At 33.7% G+C, this 25,487-nt stretch overlaps 1 protein-coding gene across 21 annotated transcripts in view; it reads right to left on the bottom strand.

Moving 5' to 3' along the window:
* The window catches only part of PPIP5K2 (diphosphoinositol pentakisphosphate kinase 2), a 71,445-nt gene that overhangs the window by 24,259 nt on the left and 21,699 nt on the right, over positions 1–25,487 (bottom strand). For 17 of the 21 annotated variants that reach the window (XM_035014965.1, XM_035014961.1, XM_035014964.1 and 14 more), the window contains exons 11-22: positions 25,398–25,484; positions 24,581–24,656; positions 24,390–24,499; positions 23,370–23,455; positions 20,884–21,009; positions 20,619–20,740; positions 20,181–20,363; positions 14,152–14,293; positions 13,162–13,385; positions 6,071–6,198; positions 5,405–5,519; positions 35–142 (exon numbers count right to left, since the gene is read on the bottom strand). In XM_035014965.1, the coding sequence (XP_034870856.1) occupies positions 35–142; positions 5,405–5,519; positions 6,071–6,198; positions 13,162–13,385; positions 14,152–14,293; positions 20,181–20,363; positions 20,619–20,740; positions 20,884–21,009; positions 23,370–23,455; positions 24,390–24,499; positions 24,581–24,656; positions 25,398–25,484 (1,507 nt within the window). The remainder of the gene's footprint in view (positions 1–34; positions 143–5,404; positions 5,520–6,070; positions 6,199–13,161; positions 13,386–14,151; positions 14,294–20,180; positions 20,364–20,618; positions 20,741–20,883; positions 21,010–23,369; positions 23,456–24,389; positions 24,500–24,580; positions 24,657–25,397; positions 25,485–25,487) is intronic. The other 4 variants (XM_035014963.1, XM_035014968.1, XM_035014975.1 and 1 more) reach the window with 1 other exon arrangement.

Below are 25,487 nucleotides of genomic sequence, written 5' to 3'. Positions count from 1 at the left end.
CTGATAATACACACAAATCTAAAACTCTTGTTACCTTGTTAGGATCCTCATAAAGCATGATTACAATCTGAGTCATGTAATTGAGTTCATTGACAACATTTAAGTAATCCATAGCTCGTTTCCACTGTTCATCTTTTGATTCCTGAACAAAAGGTATATGGTAAGCATTTTCTCATTTCACTTTACTTGAAAGTCACTTTATTTTCATTATGGTAGTTTATTTAGTCCTGAGTGATACCACACAAATAAGGTAAGTATGCATATGCTCAACCTTTCAAAATAACTCAACTATATTTAAGTCTTGATAAATTACTTATGTTTAGGTAAATTATTTTAAAAATCTCTTATCAGCAGTATTAGAAAGTCTAATGGTAACTTTTTAAATAGCTTCTAGAAAGTAAAAATAAAAATCTCTTGAAATACAAACCCACAATTGTATTCTGAGGGTAAGGAGCAGTGAGTCGTTAACCTTAAGTCCCAAAGTACCCACTGTGGAATCATGCTTCATAAACTGAATACTATCCTATAAAAGTAGAGCTATTTTTCCCAGTATCATATAGTCAATGTATGTAATACATGCTTATCAGTAAATATGCCTCGTTATACTGCAGTGGTATTTAAAATAATCAGCAGGAGGTGGCATATGTAAGTTCTATTAATCTTACCATCTCTTTCATTGCTCCTCCATCTTCATTTAGATAATCACTGGTCTTTAAACATATAATCATATAGCATCAGAACTGAAAGGGATCCTAGAGAACATGTACTACAAACATTCAAAGTAGAAAATTCTATCTGAAAAGGTAAAACTACTTAAAGTACAAAATCTACAGTCAATGGGCAACAGGGTCTACATCACAGATAACTTTCCTTCATTTCATATGTCATAAACTTTAGAAAAAAATGCATACAACAATTTTTTGCATACCGTAAGAGTATACCGTATTTTGGACTTCATAAAATGTGTGTTGCTTTTAAAAATGAAATTTGACCCACAAAAGCCTAAACTTACAAGACCACATGTTGATTAGCTGTTAAAAAAACAAAACAAAACCCAAAACCAGCATGTATTCTTTTTCAAATTTAGACATTATATATCTCTAAGGAAGCATTCCCCTTTTGAAGTTTTTAGAAGAGTAAAGTTAAATATACATCATATAATTTGTATTCTTCTGTGTGTGCTTAGCATCATTTTAATAAATGACTATCCACACCTCTAAATGCCCTAATGCCAAGCCATTAAAGCAGCTACTCCCAACCTAAGCAACAATCCAGAGAAAAAACTGCATCTGTATGTCTGCCTGTGTATTTGGGGGAGGTATATGTGCAAAGATGTATATGCATTTTTTCAAAATTGGTAAGGGAAAATATTAGCATAGCATTTGAGTCTCAATGTGAATTACTATAAATAATGGATTTAATTTAAATACTAAAAATTTTCAATAGGTGAAAGGATGTATTAGATTTTGTGATCCTATACTAATAAGAATACAATCTAATAATCTCTAATTCAGTGTTGCAGTTATATGTTCTGCTAGGTCTGTTCTAATGAACATATGAAATTAATATTTAGTAGCATCTTCCTGAACACAATTAACATGCAAGAATCCATAAAAATATTTTTTTTAATTAAGGCTTATTAAATATATTCCCTGAAATCTTACTTATAATCTTGTTTCCTTAACAAATACCTTTTGAAAAATTCTATTATGGAGAGCTAGATTTTACCCAGTTCACACTGAAAAATAAAAAATTTCAACTGGGGGGAGACTGAACAAGGTTTTACATATACTAGTTACAGGGTCTTATAAAGATAACATGAGCTGCAATAATGACTTACAGTTCAAATAAATTTATTTTTTATATTAGAAAATGGGACATCATATTGATATTAAAGACACTACATGTATTTACTAATGTGAAAAATAATTTTTTTGAAATCCTAGAAGCAGACTTTTAAAAGAATGGAATTGTTCAGCTTCTGTTTTAAAAATGTAGCTGAATGCAATATATATTCAACAAGCTCTAGTTCTACTACCACTATCCTAGTCCAAATTCTTTCTTCAGATCACTGCAAGAGAGCTTCCTAACTGGTTTTTTCGTATCTTCTCCAGACTATCTGCTGTCCACACAGCAACCAAAGCCATTTACTTCCCTACTTAAAAATGGCTTCCCAATCTCCTTAGGATTCTCAAGGCACTAGCTCTCTAATCTTATCTGTTGCCATTTCATCCATTGCTCGCTATAATGCTCCATAGGCTTGTTCTATTGGCTCCTGTATCTTCCATGCTTTTTCTACCTTCTAAATAAGTGTAAGAGAGTCAAAAAGGAACCATATAAGACATGTAGTTCTCCTCCCCCAAAACAATTCCATCATTACTACTGGATATGTAAGTTCTTGACTTGCTAATTAAGCATCATTTTTTTAAATGATTTCTTTTATTAAAGCTCAACTAATGCACATATGTATGCAAAGGATATCACTTTGCTATTCCTTAATGGGACAAAGAAGAAACCGAAACAAGAGGGAAGAACATATGAATTAGAAAATGTGATGAGAACAGAGGGCTAAAATAACTTTAGGGTAACTTTAATATTAACTATTCATCAAGGCTAATACTAAAATTAAGAATCAAGAGATGTAACTAATCTTTATTATACATCCAACTGCCCTTTATTAAAAAGGTAAAACAAAACTAAATTTTCTTTTAAGAACCACTTTGTTAACAGATGTATATGGATGATTACACCAATATATACACAGAAAATTGAAGGAAAATTCTTATTTTTTGCTTTTTTAAAGATGGATGAAAATATACTTTTGATATATAATAGAGTGACATTGTATTCTAGGTAATCTATGGTTTGGGTGTACTGAGAAACAAGCTATTAAAATTTCTAAGTCTCTTTTGTAAATTCTCACTTCCATGGCCAATCCCTACAATGTCATGTTCTTTATCATTTCAAATGCAAACTCCCTGGGAATCTTATTACTAGCTACCGTCTTAGCTGTCATTAGTATGGTGGCTTCCTCTATACCTTTAACCCAAACCTCTATCCTCACATATGAACATAGTCAAGCTGTCTAAAACTGAACTCATTACTTTCCTTCTTAAGACCCGATCTTCCTCCCAAGTGTTACTTTTATCAGTGAATGGTAGGATCATCTACCAAATTATCTACATTAGAGATATGGGAATCTTTCTTGACTCTTTTCTTTCTCACTCTCCATACCTGTGAGCACTAGAAGGGTCTCAATGAGAGTGTTAGTAAAAGCCTAACAGGCTGGAGGAGGTTGTTGGTGAGGGATTATATAAAGGTAAGAAAAATGTTACTGGAAGCTACAGAAAAATGAACTCCTGCTACGTAGGGCATAAAGCATAGAAACACGAGCCTGTAGACAGTGGAAAATAAATAAAAAGTGTATCTAATGAACTAGCTCCGGAGATTTCTAGGACAAGTACTGAACATGTCACCAAGATTCTTCTCACTGCCTATGATAAACTAGGAGAAAGATAAGCTACAGGGAAATTGTCAATTATAAAGAAGCTTGCTGGGTCCAAAAATAAAACGGTTTCTCATTCCCAGCCTTTTTAGAGACCAAACAATGCTGTAATTAACAAGTGGCTTTTGAGAAGAAAGGAAACACAAGATTCTGCCATGAAAACATGGTGGGATTATAAAAACACTTGCTAAGACCTCCAAAAGATGTAATGAGGTGCTTCACAGATCTTCCAAAGAAACAAAAGACTTTCTCAGGATCTTAGGAGTATGTCTCTCAGAAGCTCAGTATTAAGCAGCAAGGATTGCTGAGTGCCATCCCTCAGTAACTACATAGGGAACCCAAGGTAGAAAATGGCTTATCCTTAAGAGATCTTTGGGTTTGATGTGTTTAATATAGTATATTCTAAATTACTACATTTTGTTTTGTTTTTTTTAAATTACATCACCCTCAACTAAAAATAAACAGACCTCTGGAACCCCAAACTTCTTTGGGCAGGAAGCAGGTTGAAGAAAACTACTCAACAGCAAACATGAGCTACTTTTTATTTTAAAGGAAGGATAACCCAGATGAAGCAATCAAGAACCCAAATTATGAAGCCATGAGCCATTGGAAACAACTGCCTGGCAGTACGACAGACCCCTAATTAAAGAATGGGCAACATGGACCTGGGCAGATTTCAAAATTGCTAGTGACTATAGTGACTACAGTGTACCTTCTGTTTTACCCTCTTTTGAAAAGTTTATTTACAGCAGTTACCTTATGCCTAACTCACCACTGTATATTGGGTATTAGAAGGATAGATAATTGGTTTCTTCAGTTCATAGGTCTCTGAATTAAGATCGAATGCTCTTGAGCACTCAAGGAGTTGTGTCCAAGGAGCCCCATCTAAATCTGGACTTGATTTAGATGAATAAACCTGGAATGTCAAGTTTATGATGTAATAAAATAAGATGGGTAATACTGGACAAGAGGTTAAGTGAATTTTGCATATGGAGAAATATGGACTGTGTAGCCAACAGACATATTGTGATGGATCTTATTTTCCAAAGATGGCCACAACAATGTATCTAATCACAAGTACTCATCTTACAATGTGACAGTGACATTCCACGCACGCAGTAATGTAGATCTATTTCCCCATCTCTTGAACCCGGATGAACCTCTGTGACTGCCTCAACCAATTCAGCTCAGTAGAAGTGATATGTTACTTCCTAAGTTAGATCATAAAAAGTCTTGCACTTGCACCTTGTTCCATTGTGAAACTCAATCTTGGAACTCAGCTACCAGGTTTTGAGGAAGCAAGCAGATTACACGAAGAGGCCTGATGTAGGTATTCTGGTCAACAATCCCAGGGGAAGTTCTAGCTGACATACAGCAACAAGCACCAGGCATGAGAGGAAAGCCTTGAGATGATTCAAGCCCCAACCACTGTCTAACTGCAACCTCATCAGAAACCCAAAGTGAAACTGCCTAAATATATCACAGTCAGTCCTTTAAACTGTGGGAGATAAAAATAAGTGTGGTTGTATCAAGCTAAATTTTGGTATGACTCATTACTAATAATAGATGAGAGGCACAATAGCCAGCCAAACACCAAGTTCTTTCTAATGCCTAAATAACTCAAATTCATCAGCTTCTCTTTATCTCATTACCACCAGCCTATAACATTACCTAAAATGCTTTGTGTTATTGTTTGCTTAAACTTCTCCAAAGGGAAGAGAACATGTCTTTATCCCCAACATCTAGCACAGTGCTTGGTATATAGTAGACCCTTGCTTGACAAATGATGACACATGATCAATTATTGAAATTGCACAGTAAAAACTGGTGCTAGTGATTTGATTACAAATTCAAGGAACCATATTTTTTAAGTAGGTTGGAATAACTTATTCTACTTACATTGCATAAGGCACCATAGCGAAGAATAGATAGTAAAGAATGTACATGACTTTCACTGGTAAAATATAACCTGGTACGGACATGACGTTCAGGAGACAGAACACCTCTGGAATACCTAAAGTTAGTAGCAGACAATGTTAGAACATAACCATCTAGTCAAACCTTAAGTATTGAAATTATTTTGTAAAATGGAATTTAATCTTACTAGAAGTAAAAGACCTAATAGGTAAATCTATCCCTCTTCCAACCACAATTGAGGAGTTATCTTCGGAGATATTCCTCTAACATGAAGATTAACTAGAACTAACTGGGACCTCTGAGATTAGTCAAAAAAGAGTTACTATTAGTCAGGCTCACAGTAAATAGGTCATTTTAACTCCTCTAATAGCAATGACAAAGGTCATAGCCCTAAAGAAGCTCACAGATATTTTATGCTGCTGAGTGATCCCATGTGAGAGATGACACCTATCCCCTTTCACCTCAGTTCTTCCTCAATCTGGAGCCCTAAAAAACCTTGGTTGGAAGTTACCTGTTAGGACTATCTGGGTAATCCTTACGACCACCATGCACTAAGTAATACATTCCTGATTTCTTCATAGGAACATTAGATTTGAAGTATGCAAAAACAGACACCTATAGACTTAAAATACCAGTACAGTCTCTTACACAGGGTGGAGTTTATTTACAGTGTCATCATCTTGTGTCCTCTGGAGGTCTGAGCGAATTTTTCTAACTAGAGGAGTACAGTAGCCTTTGGCAATCTCCAGTTTTTCAGCTTTAGTTATACCATATTCCTGAGCAGAAAATACATGGTATTAGAAAAAGAGTATAATGACAAAGTGCTCTAACAAATGCACTGCTTACTTAAAACATTCTAGTAAGAGACAAATATCTTGATTAAGCTTTTTTCTGAACATTGCAAATTTCTGAGTTTACATTTTTTGCAACTGCAAGTATACTATTCTAAAACTTTTAAGTATAATTGGAAAGATTTTTTTGGTAGAACTGAAAAAGCAAGTAGTTTCTGAAGACGGGAGGATGAATGAATGAATGTAATCTTTATAGACAGTAGTTCAACTCAATCATAAGGTTTCAAATGTAGAAACAATCCTAAAAGAAAGATGGATTAAGGGCACAAACACTAAAGCACAGAACAACAGTCAAACCTATGAAAAGAAATATAAATGAAACCATAAGATTTTGTTTATTTGAATGTCAAAGATTAAAAAGGCTAACAAATCATTTAAAAGCCTTTGGCTAATGCTTTGAAAGACTTACCTAGTGGTAAGCAAAAAATGTAATGAAATCATCAAATTTAATGACTTCAATAATCATAATTATGAGTTAATTAAACTTACAATGAGGAATTACAATATGAAGTGTAAAGAAAACATAATTGTAATAATAATTCTAATAAAAATTACAGTTCAAAGAAACAGATTAGAAAATGACCTGATGTGTAAAGAGAAAAAACTGTGATATGTGTGTAGATGGAAACGAGGGAGAAAGAGGAAAGGAGAGGGTAGAAAGGAGTAGGGAATAAACAGGCATACGCTCCCTCTCCAAGTTCATTCTACGATACCTGAATTTAAAGACTATTTCCTGCTATCAGGTACTTCCCAAATAGCAAAAATTCTATATGGATAATAGAACTGAAAACTGTCAAATAAAGAAAAGGCTGACTGATTACAGATGGAAGGCCCATGAAAATAGAACTTCTTTACTGGTAACTGAAACTTGGTTGGTTCAATAGTCTTGCCAACATAGAAGACTGTGAATGGAGTATGCAAAAAAGATAATATATGTAATTGTGTATGTACAAATAAAAGGAAAAAACTGGAACTAAAAATCATTAGGTGAAATTTTTTTTGTGTTGTTATTAGCAAGGTATGAGGAAACAGGTGCTCTCACACTCTGTTTACCTGGAAGAAAACTGGCAAAAGATTTCTGGAGCTACAAAAATGGTCTTGAGTACATGTAAAGACATGTGTAAAGATAGTGAAAGAAACAGAGTCCAGATTCCCAAATACGAAAAGTTGGTTAAATAATTATTACACCATACCATTAGCCATTAGAAAAAATGATTTACATATAGCTTTAATGATATGGAAAGAAGTTCTTGGTGCTAAGTGAAGGGAAAAAATCAGGTTGTAAAAGAGTATGCTTTTCCTGGTTCCATTTTTGCAAAGAATACATTTATATATGTATGAGAAAAATTGTATCTTCATGAATTTAAGAGAAAATCCTTTAAGAATTTTCTAAAACATTAAAATGTTTTTCTCTAATTGGTAATATCACAGTGACTTTTTTTTGCTATTTCTACATTTTCTAATTTTACACAAAGATATATTAATTTTGTAATAAAGAAATTTTTCCCTTTAACACATTGACATATTTTGTTCATCTGCCACCACCAACTAGGATCAAATAATTGTTAGATATCCCAGTTCTCATGTGTAATTACAATATTTTTGCCATAAATAGAACTAATTAAAATATCAGATGAGGCTATCTGAAAGCTTATTATGTGGTTATATTTAATTAGAGTATCAATGGACTTTATATGGCGAATGCTATTATAAACAATCCTCTGCATTTCACAATCCATAAGTAACTAAACAAATTGTCTTCAAACTTTGGTAAATGTGATCTCAGTTAGGAGAACCTTAATACCACATTTAGTCTTGAGAGGTTCTTTTCTATTGCCATAACATCATGACTATTTTAAAGTATCATTTTTAAGCCAGAGACTCTATTTGATGAAAATTGAGATTGGTTAAAAAGTGGAAAGTTAATTCTATCACAGCAAAAATATCTATAATAATTAAAATTAGTTTAACTGTTAAATAAAAGTAATAAACTATGTTATATTTAAGCTTAGCTACGATTAGAATTATATAATTCACACAGCATAGATATAAGAATTAATCAATTCAACGTAAGCACAGAAATACATTTTTAGAGGCATAACAACACTTTGAGGTACACCAGAGCATATACCCACTATCATAGTGAGTCTCTAAATCTAAATTAGCATATTCTAAACAAGTTAAATTTTTACATTATTTGACTGAATCATCAAGTCTCTAAGCTTGAAATATCCTTTATTTCCTTGAGAATTAAGTAGGCAAAATTTTCATTTTTTTCCATAAACTACAATTTCATTATAATTACCATAAATACATTTGTAATTTTTAGTTTGTTAAGTGACTGAAAATGCCTGCATTTTGTCCATAGTTCTGGATTTATGAAGGCTAAAGTAATAAAGCAAAATAATATTTACTGGACTGAATTCAACACTCCATTTAAAAAGAAGAAATCCCAAATTTCTGCTACAATAAGGAATATCAAACCAAAAAGTTAGGGAGGTAAACCCAAAGCTGTCCTCTCAAGTTATAATCTCAGAACTGCAGGAAAGCATATAAAAAAACCTCTGCTCTTAAAGTTATAACTTTCCAAAATGTAACTATAAATTTATCAAAAATAAGACTGATTCTTGTAAGCTTGGGCAAAATGTTGTCTGAAGAGTCCAAAGATTTCAAATAATTTATCCAAGAAAGAAATTTTAGAGATGTCTTCAAGTAAATTCTCAGACTGCTGAGATCTAACCTAACTGCATCCAAAGACAATTATTGTAATAAAGACTGAGAACAGTTGAGCATGACAAATTACTTTAAAAGATATAAATGATGTTTCAAATCTTTCCAGCCCATTCTCATTTTTACTGATTCTTCTAATTACAGCTTTGAAAAATCCATTATAAATATTTAAGTTACAAGGAGACGGTAAGAAGTTTCTTCAGTGATTTAAGCAATATACCTGAAATACATACATGATACATAGGAGAAATTAACATCTAAAACCTTATTAACATTTGAGTATCTTAAGCCCAACTCTTAGAAATCAACCTTTCATTCCCAATTCTAGAACTTTTAGTATACAGTACTGAGAAAGAAGAGACATGAGATTAAATAAGCCATGTAACAAAATAGACGTGATTATGCTAACAAATCATTTGTGTACTTAGCCACTGAGGTGCTAAGTTTAGATATACTGAAAGCCTACTCTGAAGAATGCATATAGCCACCCTAAATATTTAAGACTGTCTTATATTAAGTTTACCTGTTAAAAAGCATACTTTTAAATAATCATTGAAAGAATGAGTATAACTAATATGCACTGAGCCTGGACTAATGTCAAAGCAATCCAAAACAATGAAAAAAAAAAAAAGTGGATCTTACTAATACTTCCAATGTAAACTAATTATATGGTTAGCAGAATTAACAGCAACCATTTCAAGGCGCCTGGGTGGCTCATTCAGTTAAGCATCTGCCTTCGGCTCAGGTCATGATCTCAGGGTCCTGCGATCAAGCCCCACGTTGGGCTCCCTGCTCAGTGGGGAGTATGTTTCTCCCTCTCCCTCTGTTCTCCCCCATCGCTCATGTGCTCTCTCTCAAATGAATAAAATCTTAAAAACAAACAAACCAGCAATCATTCTTCTTGGAATAGTTAATAAGAAAAATTTGAATAAACTTTCTTTCCTGAATTTCATAACAAAGATGAGTCTGACTCAGTAACTTCAGTTATAATCAAATCAGCATTAGCTCAATGACTGTCTATACATTGCTGCTAAAACTGAGTTATGCAGAATTTAGTGTGTTCACTCTGATGATAATCTTAAAATATCTTACCTGTTATAAAACTTTTTATTCTGTAAAATTAAATTTATTTTTATTTTTTTATTATGTTCTGTTAATCACCATACATTACATCACTAGTTTTTGATGTAGTGTTCCATGATTCATTATTTGTGTATAACACCCAATGCTCCATTCAGTACATGCCTTCTTTAATACCCATCACCAGGCTAATGCATCCCCCCACCCCCCTCCCCTCTAGAACCCTCAGTTTGTTTCTCAGAGTCCATAGTCTCTCATGGTTTGTCTCCCCCGCCGCCGACTTCCCCCCCTTCATTTTTCCCTTCCCGCTATCTTTTTTTTTTTTTTTACATATAATGTATTATTTGTTGTACCTCTTTTTTTAAGATTTTTTTTTTATTTATTTCAGAGAGAGAGAGAGCGTGCACATGTGCCTGTGGGGAGGGACAAAGGGAGAGGGAGACAAGTAGACTCCCCACTGACTGATCAATGAGTCCAATGCAGAACTTGATCCCAGGACCTTGAGATCATGACCCGAGCTGAAATCCAGAGTTGGATGCAAAACCGATTGAGCTACCTAGGTGCCCCTAAATTTCTCTTTTGCAGAATAAAAGCTCTCCTCCATTTAGTAAAAAGAAGTCAGATAATAATTCCTTGTTTGCTAAGTCAGTGTTTCCTAAGAGGCCCAAAGATATATTCTTGATATGTGAGATATTTTTATCTTCTTTTTTAAGAATTCATTTCGCATGTTTATAGCAGCAATGTCCACAATAGCCAAACTGTGGAAAGAGCCAAGATGTCCATCGACAGATGAATGGATAAAGATGTGGTATATTGGGGCGCCTGGGTGGCTCAGTTGGTTAAGCGACTGCCTTCGGCTCAGGTCATGATCCTGGAGTCCCGGGATCGAGTCCCGCATCGGGCTCCCTGCTCGGCAGGGAGTCTGCTTCTCCCTCTGACCCTCCTCCCTCTCATGCTCTCTGTCTCTCATTCTCTCTGTCTCAAATAAATAAATAAAATCTTTAAAAAAAAAAAAGAAGATGTGGTATATATATACAATGGAATATTATGCAGCCATCAAAAGGAATTAGATCTTGCCATTTGCAATGACGTGGATGGAACTGGAGGGTATTATGTTGAGTGAAATAAGTCAAACAGAGAAAGACATGTATCATATGATCTCACTGATATGAGGAATTCTTAATTGCAGGAAACAAACTGAGGGTTGCTGGAGTGGGGGGTGGGGTGGGAGGGATGGGGTGACTGGGTGATAGACACTGGGGAGGGTATGTGCTCTGGTAAGCGCTGTGAATTGTGCAAGACTGTTGAATCTCAGATCTATACCTCTGAAACAAATAATGCAATATATGTTAAGGAAAAAAAAAAGAAGAAGAAGAAGGTAGCGGGAGGGGAAGAATGAAGCGGGGGAAATCGGAGGGGTAGACGAACCAGGAGAGACGATGGACTCTGAAAAACAAACTGAGGGTTCTAGATGGGAGGGGGGTGGGAGGATGGGTTAGCCTGGTGGTGGGTATTGAGGAGGGCACATTCTGCATGGAGCACTGGGTGTTATGCACAAACAATGAATCATGGAACACTTCATCTAAAACTAATGATGTAATGTATGGGGATTAACATAAGAATAAAAAAAAAGGTGAAAGAATTCATTTCGCAAATCACTGAATCATACAATATACCTAAGATTGTCTATATTATACATCTGACCAAACAAGTAAGCAGTGTTCTCTCAGGCTGAAAGAATAAGCTAATCTTTAACATGTACACAAATAATTATAGGTAAGTTGTGTACTGTCTGAATTCCCAGTTTTTCAAAGTTTGTAGTTTTTCCTGAACTTTGTGTGAAAATTAAGGGACACTGATACTATTTAAACCATTTTTTTTTTTTAAAGATTTTATTTATTTATTTGAGACAGAGAGAATGAGAGACAGGGAGCATGAGAGGGAGGAGGGTCAGAGGGAGAAGGAGACTCCCTGCCGAGCAGGGAGCCGGATGCGGGACTCAATCCCGGGACTCCAGGATCATGACCTGAGCCAAAGGCAGCCGCTCAACCGACTGAGCCACCCAGGCGCCCTATTTAAACCATTTTTATTTGTATTATTAAGTAAGGCTCTTTTTGTTCAGCATCTTCATATTTTTCATGTATTCCATTTTTTCCCTGCTATTTAACTTTGGTTCATAGGTGGAATGTCTGATCTACTCCAATCTTTAGTCACTGAGCTGAAAACAGATCCCAAATTTTGGAGAAATTGAGGGACACCTGGGGGGCTCAGTCAGGTAAGTGTCCAACTCTGGATTTCAGCTCAGGGAATCTGGAACCATTTTCTGCTAACATATCTCACTTGTCTTGTCATTTGTCTCTTTATTATCAATCTGATTCTCTGCCTAATTAATTTCAATTATTTGAATTCTGGTTACACCTTTATTTTTATTCTCCTATAAATGAAAAGACCCATGACTTGCACCCTTCCAATAACAACTTACACTTCAACCTCTAAATAATTTTTTAAGGGGTGCCTGGGTAACAATTAAGTGCCCAGCTCTTGATTTTGGCTCAGGTCATGATCTCAGGGTTGTGAGATCAAGCCCCACGTCAAGTTCTGCACTGGGCGTGAAGCCTGCTTAAGATTCTCTCTCTCTCCCTCTGCCCCTCCCTCCCTGCTCTCTCTCAGAAAAAAATTTTTTTTTCAAAATACTTGCAAACTTTACATTGGGCCACAGCTACCTTTTTCTCCCACTCGTCACATACTTCCATAGCACAGAATTGGTAGGTAAATAATAAGTAGCCAATAAATATTTCAGTGATTTATTCTGTTCTGTTTTCAGTTGTCTTGTTAGTATATTATTGTTCTTTAGGAGTATCAATCCTTAAATTTTAAAGTCACTATAATCAAACTATTAGAAAATCAAGTAATGATTTAATATAATAAAAAGCTTAAAATATAAATTCATAATTACTTTCCTTTTAAAATTTATGGATTTGATAGGGAGATGAAAATCAACTATCTTTTATCCAGTGATAGACATTTTAAAAGAATCTACAAAACACTATAAGAAAACTGATTCCTAGATTTACTTACCTGAGGGATAACAATATCTGCTAATGCCTTCGAAAGCCTATATAATTCCATTGTATTTTCTAATTTCAAGGAACCATTATGCTGGACATCATATTTTATACAGTCATATATGTCAGGGATTTTACTAATGTCGTATCTTCCATTCTTTGTCTTAAAGTCTTTCTCCAACTTGGACCATCTACGTAGCATAAGCTCTAATGTTTCACTATGGTAAAGCTGAATATCTAAAACAACATAACATATTTAGCATATTAAACTTAGAATCAGATTAAAGGTATATACAAAAAGTTGATAATTAGAAACTTTTTTTAAGTGTCAGAGGTAAAACTGTTAAGAAGGTAGGGAATGTTATCATAGTCATATGCCATTAGCAACCATATATTCTGTAGACCTAAATAAAAGATATAAATAATTGGTTTAGGACTTGGGTTTATAAAAGACCTTCCCATATGTTACACACTTCAATCATCAAAAGAAAAAGAACAACAAGTGTAACAAAACTCTTTTAGGCTATTTTCAATTCTGAATTTTAAGTATTAGTCTTTTCTTACTAGATTCACAGAACTAACAGAATGGACAGTCTTTAGCAGAAAGGAGCCTTACAAATTAAACATTTTAAGGGATTTATTTTTACCAGTAAGAATCCTAGATTTCAAAGTTGCCCAAGTTACAACAAGGCTAATCTCAGAGTTAGAGCCCAGATCATCTTCTTATTGCTTGTTTCTTATTATGCTGCCTATTTGCTGCTTAACTATATGGCAATGCTACAGAACTATTCAAATAATAATATTTTATTATCTTTTTCATGCTATCATAGAGAAAAGAAACCATAACCTAGCTATTATTCTTCTCCCGGATGTATGTTAACCCATAACTAGAATAGTATGAGGCTTAATTTCTTAAGATTGATACATCTTATTTTAAAATGTTTATAGTATTTGGATAATAATTTTCATTTGTTTCACGTTCCAAGGAACACATAATATTTACCTGATGATTTGGGATCTTCCATTCGATGTCTGATTTGAGAAGTCAAGCTCTGTATCAAGGAATAAACTTTGTCACAGGTCTTCACAGGATTTTTAATTAAATGCATTGATTTGATAAGAGAAATGCTTCCAGATGGAGTAAGCTACAAATGAGGAAAGTGTAAATATTACATCTAGTTATGCCTAATTGTCCAAGAGAACAATATAAAAAGTTTTCCAATAGCTGGAGAACAATTCCATATCATAAATTAAGATGATGCCCAAAATATAGTAATAAGATCAAGAAGGAAGTAAAAATCTCAGGATTTCATGTTTAAAAAGTAGTAAAGGTTAGTTATCGTTAGATTACTCACAGAGAAAATTTAGCAGAAGTACTCTAACTTATAGTGACAAACTGCTGACTCAGTATGGTTCTAACCATTCAACATATATTTACATGCAATAACCCTAATTGCTGAATTTCTATATTGTATACCTGAAACTAATAAAATACTATTAACTATATTTGAATTAAAAAAGAAAAGAAAGAACATAAAAATAAAACAACACCTGAAAAATGAGGAAACTTCTGTGTTCAAAAAGATAAAACACTAAAAATAAAAAAATGCAAATGACTGAAAAATAACAAATTAAATATTAAAATAGCAAAAAGAAATTTTAGAATTGAAAAATACACTGGCTGAATTAAAAGCACATTAAATACAGCCAAAGATAAATTTAGTAAATTGGAAGACTGGTGAGAAAATTTTATCCATAATAAAGCATAGAGACCAAAGGATGAAAAAATTTTTTTAAAATGATAAGAGAAGAGAAATTTTTTTTTAAAGATTTTATTTATTTATTTGACAGAGAGAGAGATAGCGAGAGAGGGAACACAAGCAGGGGGAGTGGGAGAGGGAGAAGCAGGCTTCCCGCTGAGCAGGGAGCCTGATGCGGGGCTCGATCCCAGGACCCCGGGATCATGACCCGAGCCGAAGGCAGACACTTAACAACTGAGCCACCCAGGCGCCCCGAGAAATTTTTAACAAACATGTATTTAGAGACCCAGAAGAAGGTAACAAATGCTACATTAAAGACAAAAATCAAAACCATAAAAACAACTTCCCAAAACTGAAACCACAGATCCAAGAATCCTAATCTACTAGCAGGATTAGTTTAAAAAAACAATCTACATCTAAACATACAACAGAAAAACTGCTGAAAATCAAAAGTAAAAATGTTAAAAGTGGCCAGAAGGAGTTATAAATAAATAAATAAATAAATAAATAAATAAATAAATAAATAAATAGGACTATCTTCAAAGGTATAACAATAAGATCAACAACTGACTTCTCAAGAGAAACACTGGAAGCTAGAAGAGAGTGTAACAGTATCTTCAATGCAATGAAAGAAAATAAATTCTATCCTAGAACTCTATAACCCAGTGAAAATATCCTAGAGTCAAGTTGAGGGGCACCTGGGTGGCTCAGTTGGTTAAATGTCCAACTCTTGATTTCAGCTCAGGTCATGATCTCAGGGTTGCGAGACTGAGCCCCACGTCAGGCTCTAATGCTGGGTGTGGAGGCTGCTTAAGATTCTCCCTCTTCTTCTGCCCCTCCCCTCGCCCTCCCTTCCTTTAAAAAAAAAAAAAAAAGTAAAGTTGAAATAAAAACATCTTCAGACAGAAAAGCATTCACCATCAGTAGACCAATAGAATTAATATAGTTGTTCAGACAGGAGGTAAATGCTCTTAAATGGAAACTATGGACTTCAGAAAGAATAAAAAGTAATTTAAAGGGCAAATGAGGGGCACGTGGTGGCTTTCAGCTCCGTTCCTGATCTCAGGGTCTTGAGTTCAAGCCTCTCATTGGGCTCCACGCTGGGCATGGAGCTTACTAAAACAAAATATAACAAAACAAAAAAACAAAAAAGGGCAAATTAATGGATAAATCTAAATAAAAACTCCCTGCATAAAAGAATAATAAAAATGACACTGTACAGTTTAAAAGATACAAAATTAAAATAAACAATATTAAGAGCATAAAAGTTGCAGGCTATGCAAATGTTACAAGGATTTTAAGGCTTGCTGTTAAATATATGGTTTCAGGACTAGCAGGCATTGGCATGAACTGGAAGCTTATTGAAAGCAGAATCCTAGTCCCCATCCCAGATATGAGAAATCAGAATCTGCATTCTTAACAAGACTTCCGATGATTCTTATGCAAGTTAACATTTGAATAGTATTTTTCTAGAGTCCTTGCATTGTCCAGGAAGAGTAAGAGCACTATGTATATAAACATTTGACTTTAAGAAGTTATAGAAGCCTACTATTATCTCTGGGGTAATGACAAACAAAAAATAAAATAAAATATAATTTTTAAGCTAACAGAGAAATAAGTAAGTAAAAAGTACCAATTTCAACAACAGAAGAGAGAAAAATTATAAAGGCAGTATAAATATAAAGCCCTTGAAAATATAGTGGATTCATATATAAATTTGTCAATAATTTATATTGTAAATAAAACTGCCCTAAAGATTTTCATAATACATTTTAAAAAGCCCAGTTATATGCGGATTGTAATAGATACACCTAAAAATGTAATTTCAAAAAGTCTGAAAGTAAAAAGGTAAAAAAGATGTACAATGCAAAACCAAGTAAGAGGGGGAAAAACTGTTGTTGCTATATTAACCTCAAACTTTCAAGCAAAAAGTACTGATGGAAATATATCGTTTCTAAATTTCTATCTATCTAATAACACGGCATCAAATATGTAAAGCAAAGATTAAGAGAACTACAAAGACAAGGAAAATCCACAATTAGAGTGGGAAATTTTCACACACAACAGTGAAGAAAGAAAAAACAAACAAAAAAATTCAGGAAGAATTTTTTTTTTTACTAAGATGGTATAAAGTTAGAAATAAAGTTTAACTCAAAATGCCATAGGTTTTGAAATTCTAAAAAAAACCCTCTGATTAATCTATGATCAAAGAAGAAATCACAAAGGAAATCAGAAAATATCCCAAACTGCACAAACCTCAAAATTTATGCATGCAGTCATAAAGGGAAATTTATAGCCTAAAGTCTGTATTTTAGAAAAGACTGAATATTCATGAGTTAATAAGCACACAGCTAGTAACACGAGGTTACAGAAGTAGAAGAAATACAATATTAAACAAATTTAGTCAAATGGAAAACAAGTGCATAATAAAGAGGACCCACAAATTTAAGATATTTCTTTGAAAGGACTAATAAAATGCATCAACCATAGTTAAAATGATCAAGAGAAAAAAAGTACAATGTTATGAAACAAAAAGCAACATCTCTACAGATCCTGCAGACGTTACAAAGAATTTAAAGAGGATATGATAAACTTCTACAAGAATGTAATTTAATACTGACACAAAACGTAGTAACTGAAAATTACTAATTACTCTGGAATCCATGATTACAATGATTACATGATTTCCCACAAAGAAAATCCCCATAGGATTTACTAGTAAATTTTATAAAACATTTAATTAAAGATATGTACACAAACTCCTTCCCCAAAATAGGACTCCCTAATTTTATGAGACTAGCATAATTCTGATATTGAAACCAGAGCAAGACATAAGAATAAAAATGTGAAGGTCAACCTGACTCATGAACACAGCTGTAAAACTCCTAACCAAAAAATAGTAAACCCGAACCAGTGAGATATATTAACAACAACAATAACAAAATATATACATATACATATAAAAGTTGAGTTTATTCTAGGAACCAAGATAGCTTTACATCCCCCCCAAAAAATCATACGATACAAGAGATAAAAAGGAAATAATGATAAAATTCACTAACTTTTCATTTAGCAAAACAGGAACAAAATGGAATTTCCTTATTTTGAAAAGAATAGCTATTAAAAAAAACTACAGAAAACATTTAGTGGGTAAATCTTAAAAGCTTTCTTTGAGAACGTGGACAAGAAAAGATATGCCACTTTTATTTAACACTGTTTTCAAGCTGCTAGTTACTGAAGACAAGAAAAAAAATAATAAACAAGATCCAAAAGGAAGGAAAAAAACCTGGATGCATTTAAAGGATAAAGAAAAATCTACAGATAAATTATTAAACTAATAAATAAGCTCAATAGGGTTGATGTATATAAAGTCAATATTAAAAAGCTATTTCTATATAGCAATAATCAGAGAATAAAATTTTTAGAGGTACTATTTACAACAGCATTAAAAATATATTAAAAGATATACATTTTCAGAAACTACAGATTCAATCCATGTAAATCAATACTGCAACAGGATTTTTGACAGCTTATTTTAAAATTTATATGGGAATGCAAGAAAAGCCAAGAAAAACTTGAAGAAGGAACCATGTAGGACTTGGGTGATCTTGTATTCAGTGGCACAGGATCAAGAAAAGAATATAGTATAGAAATAGACCACACATATATATATATTATAAAGATGGTACCACAAAGTAGAGGGAAAAGGACAGTCTTTCAGTATATGGTGCTGAAGATCATACATAAGAATATTTTATGACCTCTAATTAGAGGGGAATGGTAGATACAGGCATCCAGTTATTGAATGAGCAAGTCATGGGGATAAACGGTACAGCACAGGGAATATAGTCCATGGTATTTTAATAGCGTTGTGTGGTGACAGATGGTGGCTACCCTGTGCTGAGCATGGCACAACATATAGTCTTGTCTGTCTACTCACTGTGTTGTATACTTGATACTAATAAAATGTGTGTCAATTATGTTTCAATAATTAAAAAAAAGATATTAGACTACATAAAAAAATGCACAGAGCATAAAGGAAAAAATTAAACTTGGAATTCATGAAAAATAAGAACCTCTGCTTATTAAAAGACATCATGAAGGCTCAGAGTAGGTGGCAGGATTTAGAAAACATATAAAAAAGGGCCCATATCCAAAATAATTTAAGAACTTCTACCACTCACTAAGAAAAATACAGACAAGCAGTAGAAAAAAAGGACAAGAGACTTGAAGAGAAGGCCTCATGAAAGGATATCTGAATGGTCAAAAAATATTAAAACCACACTGAGCTACCATTACACATCCACCTTCAGAATGGCCAAAACCAAATAGTCTGAGAATATCAAGAATACCAAGAATAGAGACTACGTAGAATAATTATTATTCTGCTGGATTTCTGGTAGAAGTGTAGGTTGTTCAATGAATTTGGGAAACAGTTTGACATTACCTACTCATACTGAAACATAAGCATACTGTGGGTCACAACAATTCCAGTCGTAGAATATCCAAGAGAATGTATGCTCACATGCACTAGTAGATACACAATGACAGTCGTAACAGTACTAATAGTAAGAGCACAAAACCGTAACAATGATACAAGAATCTATATAAATTATAGCATATTCATAAAATACAACGTGGGTCATCAAACTATGGCCTGGAGGCCAAATGTGGCCTGTGGCATAGCCCATGAGCCAAGAATGGTTTTTACTTTTTTAAAAGGTGGGTTAAAAACAAAAAGAATGTGCAACAAGAGACCAAATGTGACCCACAAAGCCTAAAATATACGATCTGGTCTTTTACAGAAAAAGTTTGCCAATCCCTAAAATAAAATACTACATAGAAGTGATTACTGATTAACTATGGAAATTCTCAAAAATATGGATGAACGTCACAAACATGATATTGAGCAAAAGAAGCCAAACATAAAAGAAAACCTACTCTATTGTATGAAAGTTTAGAAAACAGCCCAAACGGAGACTGCAGCAGTTAGGGATGCATACTTAGCCAAGTAAGTTTCTTGATATGAGAAGACTACAAAAAAGAGCACTAATAATAAGTCAGGATAGTAACTAATTCTAGGAGATTGGGAAGGAGTTGCCATTGAGAAGGGGCACACAGGGGTCAGAGGTGTCCCAATGGTCTATTTCTGTATCTTGATGGTGGCTATAGGAGTATTTGCTTTATAATACGATAGGCTCTAAGTTTGTTTTACATACATTTCTGTATGTGCATGATAGTTCACAAGGTAAAAGAGTTTGCTAAGACCCACCTTCTCATAGTCTTCAGCAGTAAAGTCTCTATCTTTCTGAAGTATTTCATGAAGTCTTGCTTTCACACGTTGCTGACAACTGCTCAAGGAGTCACTGTCACTATCCAAAAGGCCATTCATATTTGCACTTTTTACCATCTGAACAAGAATGGGTGTAAGCTCTCCTTCTAGAGCTAAGAGCCCCTAAACATATTGGATAAAGCCAATACAGATTTTAAAATTAGTATGCAAATTAATAGAAAGCATTTTAATATTTACTTTGTTACATGCCAAATTTCGCAAGGTATAAGCTAACTATTTGCAATAAACTTGGTTAATACAGCCCATCACCATTTCAGGGCTCGAGTTTGAAATTTCAAATTTGGGATTTTTAAACATCGCCTTAGCAAAAAGTCTTCAATGACATTCCTAGCAATTCTAAGAAACGTTTACTTGTACCTTTGCAAAAGCAGCTGCAGTCATCTGGACTCGTCCCTCATCAGAGGCATATATTTTGAGGTCATGTCGGTAGGTACTATGTAATCTCAGTAAACCACAGCCAGGAAATCCTGCATAATCTCCTGAAAATAAATACTCAAATCACTTAAGCTATATTTTTGTCTCACTATATTTCTATAAACTATTTAGTAACATTGCAAAATAAACGAAGATTTGAAAACATAATGCACAGATTTAACCAAATTAAAGAAGCGCCAAGATTTACCTTGACCTCCAGGATACATACACCTGAAAGCTCTTCCAAGTTCTTCAGCCTGGACCCTGCCTGCAGGAGTTAGTTCTCCTCCCCATTTTAGAACCAAAAGTAAGGATGGTTCTTCTCTTCGGCTGTCTAAGACACACGTGAATGGAGAGAGGCAAATGTCAAGTTTATTTTTTCTCATTTTTTTTTTTAAAGATTTTATTTATTTATTTGACAGAGAGAGAGGGACACAGCAAGAGAGGGAACACAAGCAGGGGGAGTGGGAGAGGGAGAAGCAGACTCCCCGCTGAGCGGGGAGCCCGATGCAGGGCTCAATCCCAGGACCTTGGGATCATGACCTGAGCCGAAGGCAGACACTCAACGACTGAGCCACCCAGGTGCCCCACGTTGGTTTCTTTTAAAGAGACATATTTCAAGATTAATTTTTTCTTTGTTCTATCTTCTGCAGTGGAATATAGCTTTTATGTAAATTATTTTGTTCCTTTGAACATACCTATCTTTGTAGGCTTTTGCTTCTGTCAGGAACACCCTTCGCTCCTTCTGTTAAAATCTTACTAAAATTTCAAAATCTCTTCCATACGTTACGAAGAAGGCTCTTTCTCAGTTTTCTGAAAGAAGTATTGTTTCTACCTTCCCTGGTCTCATAGTGACATGACACCAATAGTATTTGCCCAATATATTTAATTTAGTTGTGCTAGCGATGTTAGATTAAGAGCTCCTTGACCAAAGGATCAAGATCTTGTCTCTGTATCAAAAGTCTCACATAAAAGGTAATGTCAGCTGAAGTGAAGGTGTATACATTTTTATGATGAGGAATCAATGATTTGCATAATTTTTAGGAAGGCGTGAGATGAGAAAGCCTGAAATTCATTATAATTTAAATTTATGAATTATATATATAATAAAATGTAGCCAAGAGCAGCTTTTTAAATTTGGAATTGTGCAATCTCTTTGTGTTCCCGACCAAAGATTTTCTCAGATATTAAGGGAAGTTCCACAAGCAAATGAGTTTCTATGCTTAATTTATCTGCCCTTTATCATGTCCTAAGATCTGTACTGGGCTACAGAAACAAAGGTAATTTAAAAATAAGCAATAAGGGGTGCCTGGGTGGCTCAATCAGTTTGGCATCTGCCTTCAGCTCAGGTCATGATCCCAGGGTCCTGGGATCTAGCCCCCTCTAGCCCCTGGGATCTAGCTATGTCTCCCCTCTCTCTCAAATAAATGAATAAAATCTTTAAAAAAATAAAATTAAAATAAATAAATTAAAAAAATAAAAATAAGCAATAAAAGTGCTAAAAAACTTAATGATGATTCATTAAAAGTGATAGAAATCAACCTTTTTCCTGGGACTAGACAGTAGTTGTATGTGCTTTATTATGCAGGCCAATATTAATTTATGGAAGGACAATTAATTAACAGACTTTTTCAATCAATTCAATTATTTATTGAATGTTTTTTATCACGAACATTAAAATATAAGAAATTAATCTGTATTGCTATTAATCACAAGTGTGACAAAACAGCAACATGTCAAATTTTAAAATACATTTATAAAGATCAACATAATCCAACTTGTGCTTGCATTTAAGACAATCATTACTTCAATTTATGCCACTATAAATAATGATATTGTGAATATCCCCAAAGATCAATCTTTCCCTGAATATATGACCACTTCCTTGGGATAGATTCTTCTAAGTAGAATTAAGATAGAAGCATATGAACATTTTCTGAAGTTTCTAATATATATTGCCAAATGACTTTACAAAGAGTTACATCAATTTATACTCCTCCCAATAAACTGAAATCTGCTCACACTGCATTCTCATCAACATTCCTTACCATCAATCTGACAAAAGAATAAAACAAGAAAATACTTTGCTAGTGTGTTAGGCAAAAGTAGTTACTACTACTATTATCATTATTTTATTGGGCATCTACATTTCTCTATGAAATGGCTTCTCCAGCCCCTGCCCATTTTTCTTTTAAAAGGTAAATGAATTTATGGAGTTTTATGCTGACTACTTTAGGAGATGGACCTGACCTTCTTTAAATGCCTATTCTGACTTTTTCAGTGGAGGAAAATAGCTATATTAGAAACATGTTTATTATGTATTTTTTCAGTCTTTTTGTACTTTTTGAGTTTTCTTCCTGTATACTCTGCCCTCTTTTACCAAAAGAGGAAGAAAGGGGTCCATTAAGTAACATGTAGTTATAAATAAACTTTCTGAAACAATCCCAGAGTAAAAGGGAAGTCCTAAGCAGTTTCTAAAACAATAAAATCTATCCTTTATTCAAAGGATCAAGAATAAAATCTATCCTTTATTTAAAGGATTGAAGAGAAAGTTGACAAAACTCTACTTTATTTTTCCTTTATTCAGCATGTCAGTCCCTAAATTATTACACAGAAGAGGGTCCAAAGGTAGTAAAATCAGTAGTTAAGTCCCTACACATAATTAAAACACAAGAGGCATTAATAGTGATATACCTTCTTCTTCACTAGATGTTTTAGGACAACCATGAGGGAGGTAAGTTAATTGGACTTTACGATTTATTCCAGAAAAATGGCCATACCTGAGAAACAAAATGACAAGCAGAACAATTTTTAGTAAGTATTCAATGCAACCTCCTAAAGAAAAACTAAAATCCATCTAGAGAAAACCTAAATCTACATATTAATGTGCCCTTCTATTTTTAATTAATTGATGAATTCTCTAACATATCCTAGCAGAAAATCTCTGTACCATAGGTACTCACTCATTCTAATCACACCAAAAATGAAAATACAAAAAATTTCTCTACAAAACTTAGACAATTTTGAAGAGATGACAAAGTATAGAAATATAAAAAAATAAATGTATGGGTATCTAAAAAATTAAAGGAAATAAGATTCTAAGGGGTTAAATATATAAAGCTTATAATTGGAATACCGGTGTTATCAATTTCACTTGATTAAAACATAGTTCAAAATTGTTTTTTAATTAAACAGCATTTAATCGGTGGTCCTGTTAGTAATTTGGCTTTCATCCTAAGTAGTATTTCATAAAATATCCAAATTCGTCTCATCCCAAAATGAAAAGTAAAACTAAAACAATAACCTTCAAAACAACCATCTGTTTTCTCACTGTACCAATAAAAATCTCACTAGACTTTCACTAATTTCTTTTTTTTTTTTTTTTTAAGATTTTATTTATTATTTATTTGAGACAGAGAGAATGAGAGAGACAGAGAGCACATGAGAGGGGGGAGGGTCAGAGGGAGAAGCAGGCTCCCTGCCGAGCAGGGAGCCCGATGCGGGACTCGATCCCGGGACTCCAGGATCATGACCTGAGCCGAAGGCAGTCGCTTAACCAACTGAGCCACCCAGGCGCCCGACTTTCACTAATTTCTCTTCAGCTTCAGCAATAAAGTGCAAAAAGATCAAACTGTGAAGGAAATTTAACAAACTCATACATTAAAAAAAGAACACTGTAAAAATAAAAGTTAAGAGTTTCAGAAAGATTCTCACATTTCCAATACAGTCTTAAGTTGTTCAAGTTTTGACTTGTTTTCTTCAATTTCAGAATCATTATTTTGCCCCAGCTCCATAAGAAGTTGTCGGGCAATGTCCAGCACTTCCTATAAAATAATAAAGAACTGAATTTTTATGTAACTTTGTCATTAGCAATTTAAAACCAACAAGAAATAAAATGCACTTGCCTGTAACTGTTTTGGCTTTTTGAGTTTTAATTTCCCAGATTTGTATCCATCACACTTTTCAAAAAGATCAAAAAATCTTATAAAAAAAGACAGCACAGTTAGTTCCTTGCAATAATTAGTATTAACACTATACACTTACACAAATCACTTATAAATGAAGATACGGGACTCAGATCTATGGATTTCAAATACTGTGTGTCCTCTTTCACTATAGAAGGTTGCTCCTCCACTGAGTGATAAAAGTTACTATTCTCCTGAGCACATGAAACTAACAATCATTAGATCATTTTTAAAAGTTTTTCTCATGATGGAAACTGAGTATATGACTGTAATACTAAGTATCATATTCTCTGAAGTCACTGCATACATATACATATTAAAAAATGTTTCAACACATATTGATTGACTCAGGTTTTTAAATTTTATTGTTTCCAAATCAAATACTGAAGAGAAAAAAGATAAACTTCCATTCTACTAATTTCTTCTAGAAGGTTGAGAGGTTAAAGACTCATAGAAAGCAATGAAGAGAATGACAAACCAAGATTAAACACAACATCTAAGGATGTTTATGCCTTTACAACAGTAAATGAAAGCCAGATCAGATGGACAATAATTGATGGATATTACCATAATAATTTTCAAATGCTGATACATACAATTATTTTACATGGATTTTGTTTGCATCCAGTGGTTTAAATTAATGGCCAAGAAATGGGAAAACAGTTTTTCTATATGATGTATTAATCAAATCAGGTAATCACCTATCATAAATCTTAAATTATCTCCTGAGTGTTAAATTATTCCCCCTAAAACATACTTTTGATGCCTCACTTCCATTTTCATTTTTTGTTTTGGTGTTCGATCCCCATGACGTATCACAGCTATGACACATCTAAGTTCCATCCTA

This window comes from Mirounga leonina, unplaced genomic scaffold (genome assembly GCF_011800145.1).
Source record: "Mirounga leonina isolate KUSES-001 unplaced genomic scaffold, KU_Mleo_1.0 Mir_168, whole genome shotgun sequence".
Lineage (NCBI taxonomy): Eukaryota > Metazoa > Chordata > Mammalia > Carnivora > Phocidae > Mirounga > Mirounga leonina.
Note: the sequence above shows the minus strand (reverse complement) of the source record. Positions and strands in the feature narration are given on the sequence as shown.